The sequence below is a fragment of the Triticum urartu genome, chromosome 2A, assembly GCF_056163025.1.
Source record: "Triticum urartu cultivar PI428250 chromosome 2A, HENAU_Tu73, whole genome shotgun sequence".
Classification (NCBI taxonomy): domain Eukaryota; kingdom Viridiplantae; phylum Streptophyta; class Magnoliopsida; order Poales; family Poaceae; genus Triticum; species Triticum urartu.
In genome coordinates, this window is record NC_141874.1 from 79,678,341 (window position 1) to 79,693,454 (window position 15,114).

The following is a 15,114-nucleotide window of genomic DNA, read 5'->3' on the forward strand; positions in this document are numbered from 1 at the left end:
CGTCGACGCCCGCAAACTGTTCGACAGTTTGCCAAGGTACAAAATGTGTCGGTGCATGCCGATCCAAATCATAAATAGGGCGGACGCCGAGCGGGCGACCGACCCAAACCGATAAAAAACGGACAAAATCACCGTCCATTTGGGTCGGCCTGTTTGAGTTTCTCTTATCACCAGTGTCCAATTTTATTGGGTGGGTCCCACAGCACATGCTCCAAACTACCACAATATAGTACTGGCCATGATTAAATGCTTCTCCGATCAAGAGAGGGACTTGGAGCGGAGATGGGGGGAGACAAGCCATTCTCTAGCGCTAGAGTCACTTCCACAGTGGAATAACTCCATCTCCCTGTCTTCCTCGAACTCCCTCAGATCCGCACGAACCCGACCTTTCCCTCTCACCGTCTCAGATCCAAGCAGCGACGGGACAACCATAGGCGGGCAGGAATCCATCCAGGTAAATCCACACATCGATCCACGCTTTCCCAGTCCTGCTCAATCTTTGAGAACTAGCTAGGTCTCGTTTCATTCTTTTTGCCAGCGAAGTTCCATGCTCTTCATGCCATGCATATCTTTTAGCTTAGATTTCAGCAGGCTGGTTGGCACAAGTTGCTGATGTGCTCTTTTGTTTCTTGTTTTGAGTAGCGGGGGCAATGGCAGGCGGAGGGGTGTCGCATCTGTGGAGGGAATGGGGGATTCAAATCCTTGTCCTTTCGAGCTTCGCGCTCCAAGTGCTCCTCCTCGTCTTCGGAGGGATGCGTCGGCGTGGCCTCTCCACCTCGCTGAGGGTAGCCCTCTGGATAGCGTACCTGTCGGCGGACTCCACGGCGATATACACCCTGGGCCATCTATCCATCACCAGCGGCGGGTCACGTGAGCACCAGCTGGCCGCGTTCTGGGCGCCCTTCCTCCTGCTGCATCTCGGCGGGCCGTACAACGTCACCGCCTACGCGCTCGAGGACAACCGTCTCTGGCTGCGCCACCTGCAGACCCTTGTTGTGCAGGTCCTTGGAGCTGCTTATGTCCTCTACAGATACATGGCCGACAGCGGGACCTTGCTTCAGCTGGCCTCAATCTCCATGTTTGTTGCCGGCATTGTCAAGTACGGTGAGAGGACATGGGCACTCAAGCGTGCCAACGACAACAAGAGCAGCTCTGGTAAGGCGGTTGACCCTTATGAATTACTGAGACAGGATATGGGTGACGACGAAGTACTGCTCCGAGCGCACTCCCAGTTCGCCATCTGCAAGTCCGGCTTCGACGATACCAAGGTGGTAATGCGCCACAAGCCCCCAGACGAGGATTCACCTCGTCTCTTCCCTTTCTATGACGAGGATATATTCAAGTTGGTGGAGATGGAGCTGTCTCTGATGTACGACACACTGTACACCAAGGCAGCAGTGATCCACACATGGTATGGCTTCTGCATCCATTCCATCTCGCTGGTTGGCACATCAGCTGCCTTGTGCTTGTTTCGGCTCAGGCTCAGCAGAGGGGATCATGCGTACAACAGGGTAGATGTAGCCATCTCTTACATTTTGCTGGCTGGGGCTTTGGTCCTGGAGGTCATATCAGCATGTAGGGCAGTATTGTCTAGCTGGACATGCTGTTTCGTTCTCCGCAAGGCGCAGGATTACAGCGGGAGCACTCGGGCTGCTTGGCTAGAGTGGCTTCACTATTATGTCATCTCTTCACTTCGCAAGCCTTTGAAGCCGGCAAACAGGAGACTGTGGCGGGGCACCATTGGGCAGTATAACATGCTCCATCTGTGCACCCGGGACCGGTCCGGCCTCGGGAGCAAGTTGGCAGCCAAGATAGGGCAGGAGGACTGGTGGAACAAGCTGCATTTCTCGGGCACTTTCTGTGGCAGCGATTCGTTGTCGATGCAGCAACTCAAGGGATTGCTCTTCAAAATGATACGACAGGATGGGTTTGCAAAGCTAGTGGGCTCTTTGAGCACAATGACCACAAGAGGCAGCTTTATCCTGGAGCAGAAGCGAGCGTTCAAGGGTGTTGCCAAATGGACTGTGCTCAACATTGAGTTGGACGAGAGCATCGTTATATGGCACATCGCAACTGATTTGTTCATCTGGGAATCCAAGGCTGGCCATGAAGTAGAGCTTATTGAGGCTACAAGGGTGCTATCCAATTACATGTTGTTCCTGCTGGTGGCAAAACCCAACATGCTACCTGGCCGTGAACGCCGCACGGTACATCTTACGCCCTCCAGGATCCTGGAAACAATATGGCGGGTGCATATCTTAGGTGACGAGGACAAATCTGTGAGGGCATCTCCCGGAAGCTGGAATAAGTGCTGTGTACTTAAGGAATTGTTCCACCATGAAGGCCCGAATGGCTCCAGGATCACTCAGGCTCAGAGGGAGAAGCTTGCCGAGATACTGTTTGCCGACTGGTCTTATGAGGGGGCATGTGCATGTTGCTCTTCAGGCCCTCAATTTAATTATCTCATATTCTTTGAAATTACTTTACCACATGCACTAATTTTACCCCTCTATCTCAGGCGCAGCAACTTGATTCGTATCCAGAGGTTCTTGAAGGGTCACGTGGCGAGTTGTACAGGTGTGCAAGCAATCTCGCCAAACAGCTCCTCCACTTGGGTAGGCCTGACACGTTGGAACTCATCTTCTCCGTGTGGGTGGAGATGATGCTTTATGCTGCGGATCACTGCCCCCGAGATTCCCATGCCAGGGAGCTCAGTAATGGCGGCGAGTTTATCACCATCCTGTGGCTTCTGGTACAGCACTGGACGTACGTCTACAAAAACAAAATAGCATGTTAGTGACATGTTGATCAATTGAAATTACAGGGAACTTCCAAACTGAGACATATTGTCAGCCTCTCCTCACGCCACTTCACCATTTTAGAGCCGTAACAAGGAGCTCGATGATCTTACTGATGATTAACGACATGTAATAATTAATAATGTATGCTGTGTTTTTTTAGCTGTATGTTGTGTTTCCTGTTTATGATTTGGGCAGGCAGTCCACAATAAAATTGGCATAGAGAAATTATAATAAATTGCCATGGTGTATTTAAGAAAAATAATCATGGTCTAATTAGTAAAATTTCCATGGTTAAAAAAATAAATTGCCATAGTATTTACAATATAAAAATGGGCATGGGAAAATGTAAAAAAAATGATGTCTAAAAACATAAAAAAATTTGCCATGGCAAACAAAGTAAAATTTGCCATGTACATTGAAATAAATTAGCCATGGCAATAAAAGTCAATTTGCCATGGCAAACAATTTTTTTAAAATGTCATGACAGATGAAAGAAAATTGCCATGGGAATGACACTTAAAATTTGCCATGTATGTTAAAGTAAATTTGCCATGGGAAATAAAGTTAAAATTGCCATGAAAAAATAAAGAATAAACAAAATTGCCATGGCAAGAAAATTAAAAAATTTCCATGGAAAACTAAAACTTAAAAAATGTCATGACATATGAAAGAAAATTGCCATGGGAATGACACTAAAATTTGCCATGGGAAATAAAGTTAAATTTCCATGGAAAAATAAAGAATAAAAAAATTGCCATGGCAAACTAAAACTTAAAAAATGTCATGACAAATGAAAGAAAATTGCCATGGGAATGACACTAGAATTTGCCATGTATGTTAAAGTAAATTTGCCATGGGAAATAAAGTTAAAATTGCCATGGAAAATAAAGAATAAAAAAATTCCATGTCAAGAAAATTAAAAATTTGCCATGGCAAACTAAAACTTAAAAAATGTCATGACAGATGAAAGAAAATTGCCATGGCAATGAAACTAAAATTTGCCATGTATGTTAAAGTAAATTTGCCATGGAAAATAAAGTTAAAATTGCCATGGAAAAATATAAAAAAAATTGCCATGGGAAACTAAAACTTATAAAATGTGATGGTCAAAGAAAGAAAATTGCCATGGCAATGAGACTAAACTTTGCCATGTATGTTAAGGTAGATTTGCCATGGTAAGAAACGTAATTTTGCCATGGCAATAAAGTTAAAAATTTGCTATGGCTAACTATAATTAAGAAAAACATGGCAAATGAAAGAAAACTGCCATGGCAATGAAACTAAAAATGCCATGTATGTTAAGGTAAATTTTCCATGCAAAATGAATAAATAAATAAATTCATGGCTAGGCCATCCTCCCCACAACAAATTTGCCTACATTACGCATATAACCATTACAAACAAATAACTGAAACTTGACATGGTTTTTAAGACACAAATGTTTCCAAAACTTGCCATGTAAATGAAATGAAAAAGAATGCAAATTTGCCATGATGTATTTTTTTTCCATGGCACAAATATACCGCATGTCAATTGACATGGCAAAATTACCAAAGGATGGGGGGATTTACATTAGAAGTACAGAAGCAAAATCAAACCTCTTAAAAGTTGCAATGCTTAATGTGGTAATCATCAAACCTACAAAGTCAAATGGGAAACAAACACACACCATTTTACATTTTTGCTGAAGCCATGTGAACAGGAAAAAAAAGGAACACATATTTCTACCATGAACTCAAATTTGTTTTGTTTTATTACACCATGTGAACATGGCAACTTTGCTCTATTGTTGTACACTGTGTATCAAAAACAAACTATGTGAACAGAGACAGAGAGTTGCCATGGAAGTGGTCTGTGAACAGAAAGTTGCAGAGCAAAATTTGATGCAAATCATGGCAAATTTGCAAAATGCTTAAGTTGATGAAACAACCTAAGCTGATGCAAATTTGCAGATCAAAAACTTAAGCATGGCAGAGCATAATGGAAAAATGTTGTAAATAGATGATCACAGCCTGTGAACAGAACCTCAATTCAGTAAATTTACAAAGCGAAACATAAGCATATCAGCATAGCACAACCTCATGGAGTAGCATCAACTAAAAAACAAGCCGTATGAACAGAACGTTGCCATGGAAAGCGGTATACTTACAGCGGCCGGATTAGAAATCATGGCAAATTTGCCATGTGAACACAAGTTAAGTTGCAGTTTGAATCGTACTGAACCTCAATCCAGAAAAAACAGTTTGGCACATACATGCTGATCATCTCATTTGCTGAAAAATGATGACACAGAGTTACAGAAAATGAAAACTGCCATCTCTAAGATGCTAGGAAACTAACTACACACATAAAAAAATACAGTTTAACCGAACTAAAATGACGTCAAACATGACCAAAAAAATCTCGCCAATGGCCACTAGGCGTCCATCAATAGCATCATGTAGTAGAAAAATGGGGAGGGAGAAATGCTCACTGGGTGATTCATCGTCGGATCTGACAAAGGCCATGGGCACCGCGCCATTCTCCTCCTCCGTCTTCCTCTGCTTTGTGCCTCAAGCACCAAGGAGAATGGCTTTGACGGCATCTCCTCGGTCATCTTCCAGCGCGCGCAAATAATGTACTAATATAATTTGCCATGTGTTATTTTTAGCATGAACAAGTACTAGGGTGAAAATGACAACTAGGGATGGACAATGAAATATTGCATATCAAAATGCATCTGCCCATTCTGGATACGTCACTACAAGAATGGGATCAGACATCCAAAGTCATTCGATTGTTTTCCTTAGGGATGCACAACATATAAACTTCGTATTGATTTAAACCATCACATAATGTAAAATAGTGCGCTTCTCTGAAGAACATCTCAGAGCACAACCATTGCTACACTACATAGACGCCTGAAGTAGCGACGTTGCATACTACATAGGCAGAAAATTAACAACGCTAATGTAGAGCAACAAGCCAACAACTAGCCCAATACCCAAAAGCTAATTACACGTACATACACATTCCCTGCCTTGCAACAAAGATGGATTATTTTCATGAGGATGAAGAGAAAGACCTGCAGCGAGTTCCAGATCCTCGGCAGCACGGGTCAGCGAGGGCATCTGCACACGGCCTGACAAAATCGAAGCGAAGGGGGTCAGGGGTTGCGGTGCAGAGAAAGAGAGGAGGAGAGGGGCGACAGACCTCCATGGCGTCGGTCCGCACTGGCAGCAGCAGCAGCAGGGTCGCCAGCCGAGCAGAAGCTCGGGTGGGCCGTGGTGGTCTTCACTGCCTGGAGAAGAACCCCAGGCAGCTTCACCTACCACCGCGGGAGTTCCGCAGCCTGCGGCGGCGGCCACGGAACGCGGCGAGGGCGAGCAGCCGCATCAGACGTGAGACAGCCGCACCGAGGGGGTCGAGCAGCCCGCCGCGACGGCCTCTGATGACGGCGAGGACGCTCAGCTCGGCGGCGGCAGACTCCGATGGCTTCGAGGACGCTCAGCTTGGCGACGGCGGCCTCGGATGGCGGCAAGGACGGTCAGCTCGGCGAGGGCGAGGAGCGCGCAGATGGAGACGGCCTCGACGGCCGCCGTGAACCTCGGCCTTCCGCCCACGACGGCAGCTCGAGCCGGTCGGCGGATCCGGAACACGCCGGCCTGGTTCTTCGCGCCGACGAACATCGCTGCTAGCTACGCGCGGTCGGCCTCCGCCTCACTCTCGCCGTGTGTGGGAGGAATCGAGAAACAAGAACCGCAGCAGCTTCCGTGCGTTCTCAGCGATTTAGCACATCCGGCTGTCCATCTTGTTTTCCTTATGCTATTCCGTCCATCGGATCGAGCGTTCGGACGATATGGGTCATCAGATAAAAACAGGCGTTATAGCAACAAATAGTAAAAAACAAGGACCGCAGCAGCTTTCGTGCGTTCTCAGCGATTTGGGACATCCCGCCGTCCATCTCATTTTCCTGATGCAATTTCGTTCGTCGGATCGAGCCTCCGGACGATCTAAGCCGCCGGATCAAAAAAGGCGTTGTAGCAATGAATAGTAGTCAAAAACGCGTGCCACCGCATGCAATTCCAATGCCCTGCCGGGGGCATTTCCGTCATTTCGCATGGCTGGGAAAATATCCAATAGCGGCAGGGGTGAGCACCTGGTCGTCGCTCTCCCCGCAGGCCCGCATTTTGCAGCATGCTTTCTTACTGTTATTTATAATGTTTTTATGCATAATAATGCTTTATGAAGCAATTCTAATGTATTTTCTCTTATAACATGCAAGATTTACACAAAAAGGAAAAATACCGGCAGCTGAAATTCTGAACCTGAAAAAACTACATCAGAAATATCTATTCTTCACATCTCCAAATGAGCTAAAATTTCACGGAGAATTATTTTGAAATATTTTATAATTATTGGAGAACAGAACCACTGGAGGGGGGCCACCTGGTGCCCACAAGACATCAAGGCGCGCCAGGCCCCCCAGACGCGCCCTGGTGGGTTGTGGGTAGCCCAACCCACCTCCTGTGTCCATCTTCTGATACATAAGGTCTTTTGATCTAGAAAAAATAAGGAGAAGACTTTCAAAAACGGAGTGCCGCCGTCTCGAGGCGGAACTTGGGCAGGAGTACTTTTGCCCTTCGGCGGAGTGATTCCGCCGGGAGAACTTCCCTCCCGGAGGGGGAAATCGAAGCCATCATCATCCCCAACAACCCTCTCATCTTTGGAAGGCCAATCTCCATCAAGATCTTCAACAACACCATCTTCTCTCAAACCCTATTTCAACTTTTGTGTTCAGTCTTTGTACCAGAACCTTAGATTGGTACCTGTGGGTGACTAGTAGTGTTGATTACGAATTATAGTTGATTACTATATGGTTTATCTGATGGAAGATTATATGTTCAGATCCATATTATGCTATTTAATACCCCTCTAATCTTGAGCATGAATATCATTTGTGAGTAGTTACTTTTGTTCTTGAGATCACGGGAGAAGTCATGTTGCAAGTAATCATGTGAATTTGATATGTGTTCGATATTTTAATAATATGTATATTGTGATTCCCTTACTGGTGTCATGTGAGCGTCGACTACATGACACTTCACCATCTTGGGCCTAAGGGAATGCATTGTGGAGTAGTTATTAGATGATGGGTTGCTAGAGTGATAGAAGTTTAAACCCTAGTTTATGCGCTACTTCGCAAGAGACTGATTTGGATCCATATGTTTAATATTATAGTTAGATTTTATCTTAATATTTTTCTTGTAGTTGCGGATGCTTGCGAGCGGGTAATCATAAGTGAGAGGTTTGTTCAAGTAAGTACATCATCCAAGCACCGGTCCACCCGCATATCAAATTATCAAAGTAGCGAACACTAATCAAACCAACATGATGAAAGTGACTAGATGAAATTCCCGTGTGCCCTCAAGAACGCTTTACTTATTATAAGAGACCGTTTTGTCATGTCCTTTGCCACAAAAGGATTGGGCTACCTTGCTGCACTTTATTTACTGTTACCATTACTTGTCTGTTACAAATTATTGCTATCAAACTACCTGTTACTGACAATTTCAGTGCTTGCAGAAATTACCTTGTTGAAAACCACTTGTCATTTCCTTCTACTCCTTGTTGGGTTCGACACTCTTTACTTATCTAAAAGACTACGATTGATCCCTTATACTTGTGGGTCATCAAGACTCTTTTCTGGCACCGTTGCCGGGGAGTGAAGCGCTCTTGGTAAGTGGAAATCGGTAAGGAAAAATTTATACTACGTGCTGAAATTTATTGTCACTTGTCACTATGGAAAACCATCCTTTGAGGGGTTTGTTCGGGGTATCTTCACCTCAATCGGAAACACAAAGAGTTGCCCCTCAACCTACTGCACTGATAATCCTCAAGTGCAAGGAATCATCGTAGCACTTTCCAAAGGTGAAAGTGATAAGTATGGAGTGTCGAACCCACAAGAAGCTAAAGGTAAGATCAATATTCTCCCAAGTTCTATCTGCCACTGATATGACTCTACGTACACCGAACGTTTGCTTCCAACTAGAAAGGAGAAACAAAACTACATTGTGGGTATGAAGATGATAACTTTGCATGATATCGGATAACTAAAATGTAAAAATAGGTGTTGTTACCATAAAGTTAGAATATATTACTATATTATAAATAGCGAGTGTGGAATAATGATGGACCGGTGTGCGGAGTTGTCCTAGGCAATTGTTAACAAGAACGGTAGTCGTCATTGTAATTTTATATGAGGGAGAGACATAAGCTAACATACTTTCTCTCCTTGGATCATATGCACTTATGATTGGAACTCTAGCAAGCATCCGCAACTACTAAAGATCATTAAGGTAAAACCCAACCATAGCATTAAAGCATCAAGTCCCCTTTATCCCATACGCAACAACTCCCTTACTCGGGTTTAAACTTCTGTCACTCTAGCAACCCACTATAAGAGAATCATGAACGTATTGCAACACCCTACAGCGGGAATCCTTCACGTGTGCGCGGCACGAAAGGCACCATAGGACGGCACCAAAATAAAACATACAACTCAAACCAATCTATATCATCAATCAACTCAAAGACAAAAGAAATCTACTCAAAACATCATAGGATGGCAACACATTATTGGATTATAATATGTGGCATAAAGCACCATGTTCAAGTAGGGGATTACAGCGGGGTGCGGGAGAGTGGACCGTGTAAAAGAGATGAGGATGGTGATGATGATGGTGATGTTGATGAAGACGATCACCGCGGCGATGGTTCTCCCGATGGCACTCCGGCGCCACCAAGAGAGAGGGGGAGCAGTTCTCCCCTTTGTGCTTCCTCCTCCATGGCCTCCCTTTTAGATGGGGAAAGGTTCTCACTCTGGTCCTTGGCCTCCATGACGATGGTGACCCCTCCGCTTCCTCCTCTATGGCCTCCAATGATGTTGGTGTTGGGAAATGTAGCATGCAATTTCAAAAAATTTCCTCACCCTCACGCAAGATCTATCTAGGAGATGCATAGCAACGAGAGGGGTCGAGTGTGTCCACGTACCCTCATAGACCGAAAGTGGAAGCGTTAGGTTAACGTGGTTGATGTCGTCGAACGCCTTCACGATCCAACCGATCAAGTACCGAACGTACGACACCTCCATGTTCAGCACACATTCAACTCGATGACGTCCCTCGAACTCTTGATCCAGCAAAGGGTCGAGGGAGAGTTCCGTCAGCATGATGGCATGGTGACGGTGATGGTGATGTGATCCGCGCAGGGCTTCGCCTAGGCACTACGACGCTATGACCGGAGGAGTAAACTGTGGAGGGGGGCACCGCACACGGCTAAGAGAATATCTGATGTGCTATGGGGTGGCCCCCTGCCCCCGTATATAAAGGAGGGGAGGAGGAGGTCGAACACAAAGGGGGCGCGCCATGAGGGGGGCACTCCACTCCTAGTAGGATTCGCCCCCCTTTTTCCTTTCTTACCCGAGGGGAAAAGGAAGGAGGGAGAGGGAAAAGGGGGCGCCGCCCCCTACCCCTAGTCCAATTCAGACTGCCATGGGGGGGCGTGCGTCCACCCCTTGTGGCCCTCCTCTCTCTCCACTAAGGCCCATGTAGGCCCAATACTTCCCTGGGGGGTTTCGGTAACCACTCGGTACTCCGGTAAAATACCTGAACCACTCGAAACCATTCCGATGTCCGAATACTACCTTACAATATATGAATATTTACCTCTCGACCATTTCGAGACTCCTCGTCATGTCTGTGATCTCATTCGGGACTCTGAACAAACTTCGGTCACCAAAACACATAACTCATAATACGAATCGTCACCGAACGTTAAGCGTGCGGACCCTACGGGTTCGAGAACTATGTAGACATGACCGAGACACATCTCCGGTCAATAACCAATAGCGGAGCCTGGATGCTCATATTGGTTCCAACATATTCTACAAAGATCTTTATCGGTCAAACCGCATGACAACATACATCATTCCCTTTGTCAACGGTATGTTACTTGCCCAAGATTCGATCGTCGGTATCCTCATACCTAGTTCAATCTCGTTACCGGCAAGTCTCTTTACTCGTTCCGTAATGCATCATCCCGTAACTAACTCATTAGTCACATTGCTTGCAAGGCTTATAGTGATGTGCATTACCGAGAGGGCCCAGAGATATCTCTTCGATACGCGGAGTGACAAATCCTAATCTTGATCTATGCCAACCCAACAAACACCTTCGGAGACACCTATAGAGCATATTTATAATCACGCAGGACGTTGTGACGTTTGATAGCACACAAGGTGTTCCTCCGGTATTCGGGAGTTGCATAATCGCATAGGTAGAGGAATATATATAAGTCATGAAGAAAGCAATAGCAATAAAACTTAACGATCATTATGCTAAGCTAACGGATGGGTCTTGTCCATGATAACCCACAAGTATAGGGGATCAATTGTAGCCACTTTCGATAAGTAAGAGTGTCGAACCCAACGAGGAGCTAAAGGTAGAACAAATATTCCCTCAAGTTCTATCGACCACCGATACAACTCTACGCACGCTTAGCGTTTGCTTTACCTAGAACAAGTATGAAACTAGAAGTACTTTGTAGGTGTTTTTGGATAGGTTTGCAAGAAGATAAAGAGGACGTAAATAAAAAGTAGGGGCTGTTTAGATAAAGACACAATAAATTAATTGAAGCGAGTGTGGAAAAGTGGTGGTAGGAGTTGCGAAATTGTCCCTAAGCAATTGACTATTTTACTAGACCGATAGGAAGTTTTATGTGGGAGAGGCCACTGCTAGCATGTCATCCCTGACTTGGAATTCTATGCACTTATGATTGGAACTATTAGCAAGCATCCGCAACTACTAACGTTCATTAAGGTCAAACCCAACCATAGCATTAAGTTATATCGGTCCCCCTTCAATCACGTATGCATCAATTTCTATGCTAGGTTGAAGCTTATGTCACTCTTGCCCTCCAATACATAGTCCTATCAACATACAACTAACCCTATGGTGTGATCCACGTGCGCGCTCATATGACATAACCACAAGCAAATTAAATCAATCATAGCAATTCATCAACCACCGATAGGACAACGAAAATCTACTCAGACATCATAGGATGGCAACACATCATTGGATAATAATATGAAGCATAAAGCACCATGTTCAAGTAGAGGGTACAGCGGGTTGAGGGAGAGTGGACCGCTGTAGATAGAAGGGGGAAGGTGATGGAGATGTTCGTGAAGATGTCGGAGGTGTTGGTGAAGATCGCGATGATGATGATGGTGGCCCAGCGTTCCGGCGCCACCAGAAGAGAGGGGGAGAGGGGGCCCTTCTTCTTCTTCTTCTTCTTCTTCTTCTTCTTCCTTGACCTCCTCCCTAGATGGGAGAAGGGTTTCCCCTCTGGTCCTTGGCCTCCATGGCATGGGAGGGGCGAGAGCCCCTCCGAGATTGGATCTGTCTCTCTGTCTCTCTCTGTTTCTGCGTTCTCGTCTTCTGCCCTTTCACCGTTTCGTATATATATGGAGATCCGTAACTCCGATTGGATTGAAACCTTCGCCCAGATTTTTCTCCGAAAATTAGCTTTCTTGCGGCCAAAGTAGAGCAGCAACTGCCTTACGGGTGGCCCATGAGGGTCAGGGGCGTGCCCCCTGCCTCGTGCCCCCCTCGGGCACCGTCTCGCGTTGATTCTTCTTCCCATATTCTCCAAATATTCCAAAAATATTCTCCGTCTGGTTTTATCCTGTTTGGATTCTGTTTGATACGGGGTTTTTGCGAAACATAAAACATGCAACAAACAGGAACTGGCACTGGGGACTGGATCAATATGTTAGTCCCAAAAATAGTATAAAAAGTTGCTAAAAGTATATGAAAGTTGTATAATATTGGCATGGAATAATCAAAAATTATAGATACGACGGAGACGTATTAGCATCCCCAAGCTTAATTCCTACTCGTCCTCGAGTAGGTAAATGATAAGAAAATATAATTTTTGAGGTGGAATGCTACCTAGCATAATCTTGATCACATAATCTAATCATGGCATGAATATTAAGACACAAGTGATTCAAAGCAATAGTCTATCATTTGACATTAAGACAATAATACTTCAAGCATACTAATAAAGCAATCATGTCTTTTGAAAATAACATGGTCAAAGAAAGTTATCCCTACAAAATCATATAGTCTGGCTATGCTCCATCTTCACCACACAAAATATTCAAATCATGCACAACCCCTATGACAAGCCAAGCAATTGTTTCATACTTTTGACATTCTCAAACTTTTTCAACTTTCACGCAATACATGAGCATGAGCCATGGACATAGCATTATAGGTGGAATAGAATGTGATGGTGGAGGTTGTGTGTAGAAGACAGAAAGGAGAACGTCTCACATCGACACGGCTAATCAACGGGCTATGGAGATGCCCATCAATTGATGTCAATGTGAGGAGTAGGGATTGCCATGCAACGGATGCACTAAGAGCTATAAGTGTATGAAAGCTCAAACTGGAAACTAACTGGGTGTGCATCCAACTTCCTTGCTCATGAAGACCTCGGGCATTTGAGGAAGCCCTGTTGGGGAACGTTGCAGAAAACAAAAATTTTCCTACGGTTTCACCAAGATCCATCTAGGAGTTCATCTAGCAACGAGTGATTAGATGCATCTACGTACCTTGTAGATCGCGAGCGGAAGCGTTCAAAGAACGGGGATGATGTAGTCGAACACGACGTGATTCAAATCACCGAAGATCTTAGCACCGAACGGACGGTGCCTCCGCGTTCAACACACGTACAGAACGGATGACGTCTCCTCCTTTCTTGATCCAGCAAGGGGGGAAGAGAGGTTGATGAAGATCCAGCAGCACGACGGCGTGGTGGTGGATGCAGGGCGTCACAGTAGCAGGGGAGAGAGGAAGCACCAAAGGCTGAGGTATGAAATCCCTCCTCTCCCCCACTATATATAGGAGAGCCAAGGGGGGTGGTGCGCAGCCTAGGAGATCCAATCTCCTAGGTGCGGCGGCCAGGGGAGGGTTTCCCTCCCCCCCAAGGCACCTCGGGGTGCCTTCCACCACTTGGACTCCTCCGTGGTGGAAACCCTAGGCGCATGGGCCTAGTAGGGCTGGTGCCCTTGGCCCATATAGGCCAAGGCGCACCCCCTACAGCCCATGTGGCCCCCCGGGACAGGTGGCCCCACCCGGTGGGCCCCCGGGACCCCTCCGGTGGTCCCGGTACAATACCGATAACCCCGAAACTTGTCCCGATGGCCGAAACAGCACTTCCTATATATAATTCTTTACCTCCGGACCATTCCGGAACTCCTCGTGACGTCCGGGATCTCATCCGGGACTCCGAACAACATTCGGATTACTGCATATACATATCTTCATAACCCTAGCGTCACCGAACCTTAAGTGTGTAGACCCTACGGGTTCGGGAGACAAGCAGACATGACCGAGACGACTCTCCGGTCAATAACCAACAGCGGGATCTGGATGCCCATGATGGCTCCCACATGCTCCACGATGATCTCATCGGATGAACCACGATGTCGAGGATTAATCAACCCCGTATACAATTCCCTTTGTCAATCGGTATGTTACTTGCCCGAGACTCGATCGTCGGTATCCCAATACCTTGTTCAATCTCGTTACCGGCAAGTCACTTTACTCGTACCATAATGCATGATCCCGTGATCAACCACTTGGTCACCTTGAGCTCATAATGATGATGCATTACCGAGTGGGCCCAGTGATACCTCTCCGTTATATGGAGTGACAAATCCTAGTCTCGATCCGTGTCAACCCAACAGACACTTTCGGAGATACCTGTAGTGCACCTTTATAGTCACCCAGTTACGTTGTGACGTTTGATACACCCAAAGCACTCCTACGGTATCCGGGAGTTACACGATCTCATGGTCAAAGGAAAAGATACTTGACATTGGAAAAGCTCTAGCAAACGAACTACACGATCTTTGTGCTATGCTTAGGATTGTGTCTTGTCCATCACATCATTCTCCTAATGATGTGATCCCGTTATCAATGACATCCAATGTCCATAGCCAGGAAATCATGACTATCTGTTGATCAACGAGCTAGTCAACTAGAGGCTTACTAGGGACATATTATGGTCTATGTATTCACACGTGTATTACGATTTCCGGATAACACAATTATAGCATGAATAAAGACAATTATCATGAACAAAGAAATATAATAATAATGCTTTTATTATTGCCTCTAGGGCATATTTCCAACAGTCTCCCACTTGCACTAGAGTCAATAGTCTAGTTACATTGTGATGAATCGAACACCCATGGAATTCT

The 15,114-nt window shown here is 45.7% G+C and overlaps 1 protein-coding gene and 1 long non-coding RNA gene across 3 annotated transcripts; one reads left to right on the plus strand and one right to left on the minus strand.

The window, feature by feature from the left end:
• Window positions 1–237: 237 nt before the first annotated feature.
• On the plus strand, window positions 238–2,960 carry LOC125512319 (uncharacterized). 2 transcript variants are annotated; one of them, XM_048677408.2, is made up of 3 exons: window positions 238–454; window positions 643–2,423; window positions 2,519–2,960. In XM_048677408.2, exons 2-3 carry the CDS (start codon window positions 651–653, stop codon window positions 2,795–2,797), a joined length of 2,052 nt encoding a protein of 683 aa, XP_048533365.2. In that variant the 5' UTR covers window positions 238–454; window positions 643–650; the 3' UTR covers window positions 2,798–2,960. The 2 variants fall into 2 exon arrangements, with proteins under 2 accessions (XP_048533365.2, XP_087399336.1); XM_087543210.1 differs by having other exon boundaries at window positions 643–2,433; window positions 2,519–2,671.
• Window positions 2,639–6,561, minus strand: LOC125541104 (uncharacterized). The gene is made up of 5 exons (XR_007297440.2): window positions 5,994–6,561; window positions 5,866–5,922; window positions 5,275–5,421; window positions 4,951–5,074; window positions 2,639–2,772 (listed from the first exon to the last, which is right to left on the minus strand). It is a non-coding gene; the product is annotated as an uncharacterized LOC125541104 (long non-coding RNA).
• Between the last annotated feature and the right edge of the window lie 8,553 nt (window positions 6,562–15,114).

What these genes read in the sequence shown, in the direction of transcription:
- LOC125512319 (XM_048677408.2), top strand. Translation starts at nt 651, where the DNA reads ATGGCAGGCGGAGGGGTGTCGCATCTGTGGAGGGAATGGGGGATTCAA. An exon ending in CCGACTGGTCTTATGAGGGG is followed by an intron (nt 2,424 to 2,518) that starts GCATGTGCATGT and finishes CCTCTATCTCAG; the next exon opens with GCGCAGCAACTTGATTCGTA.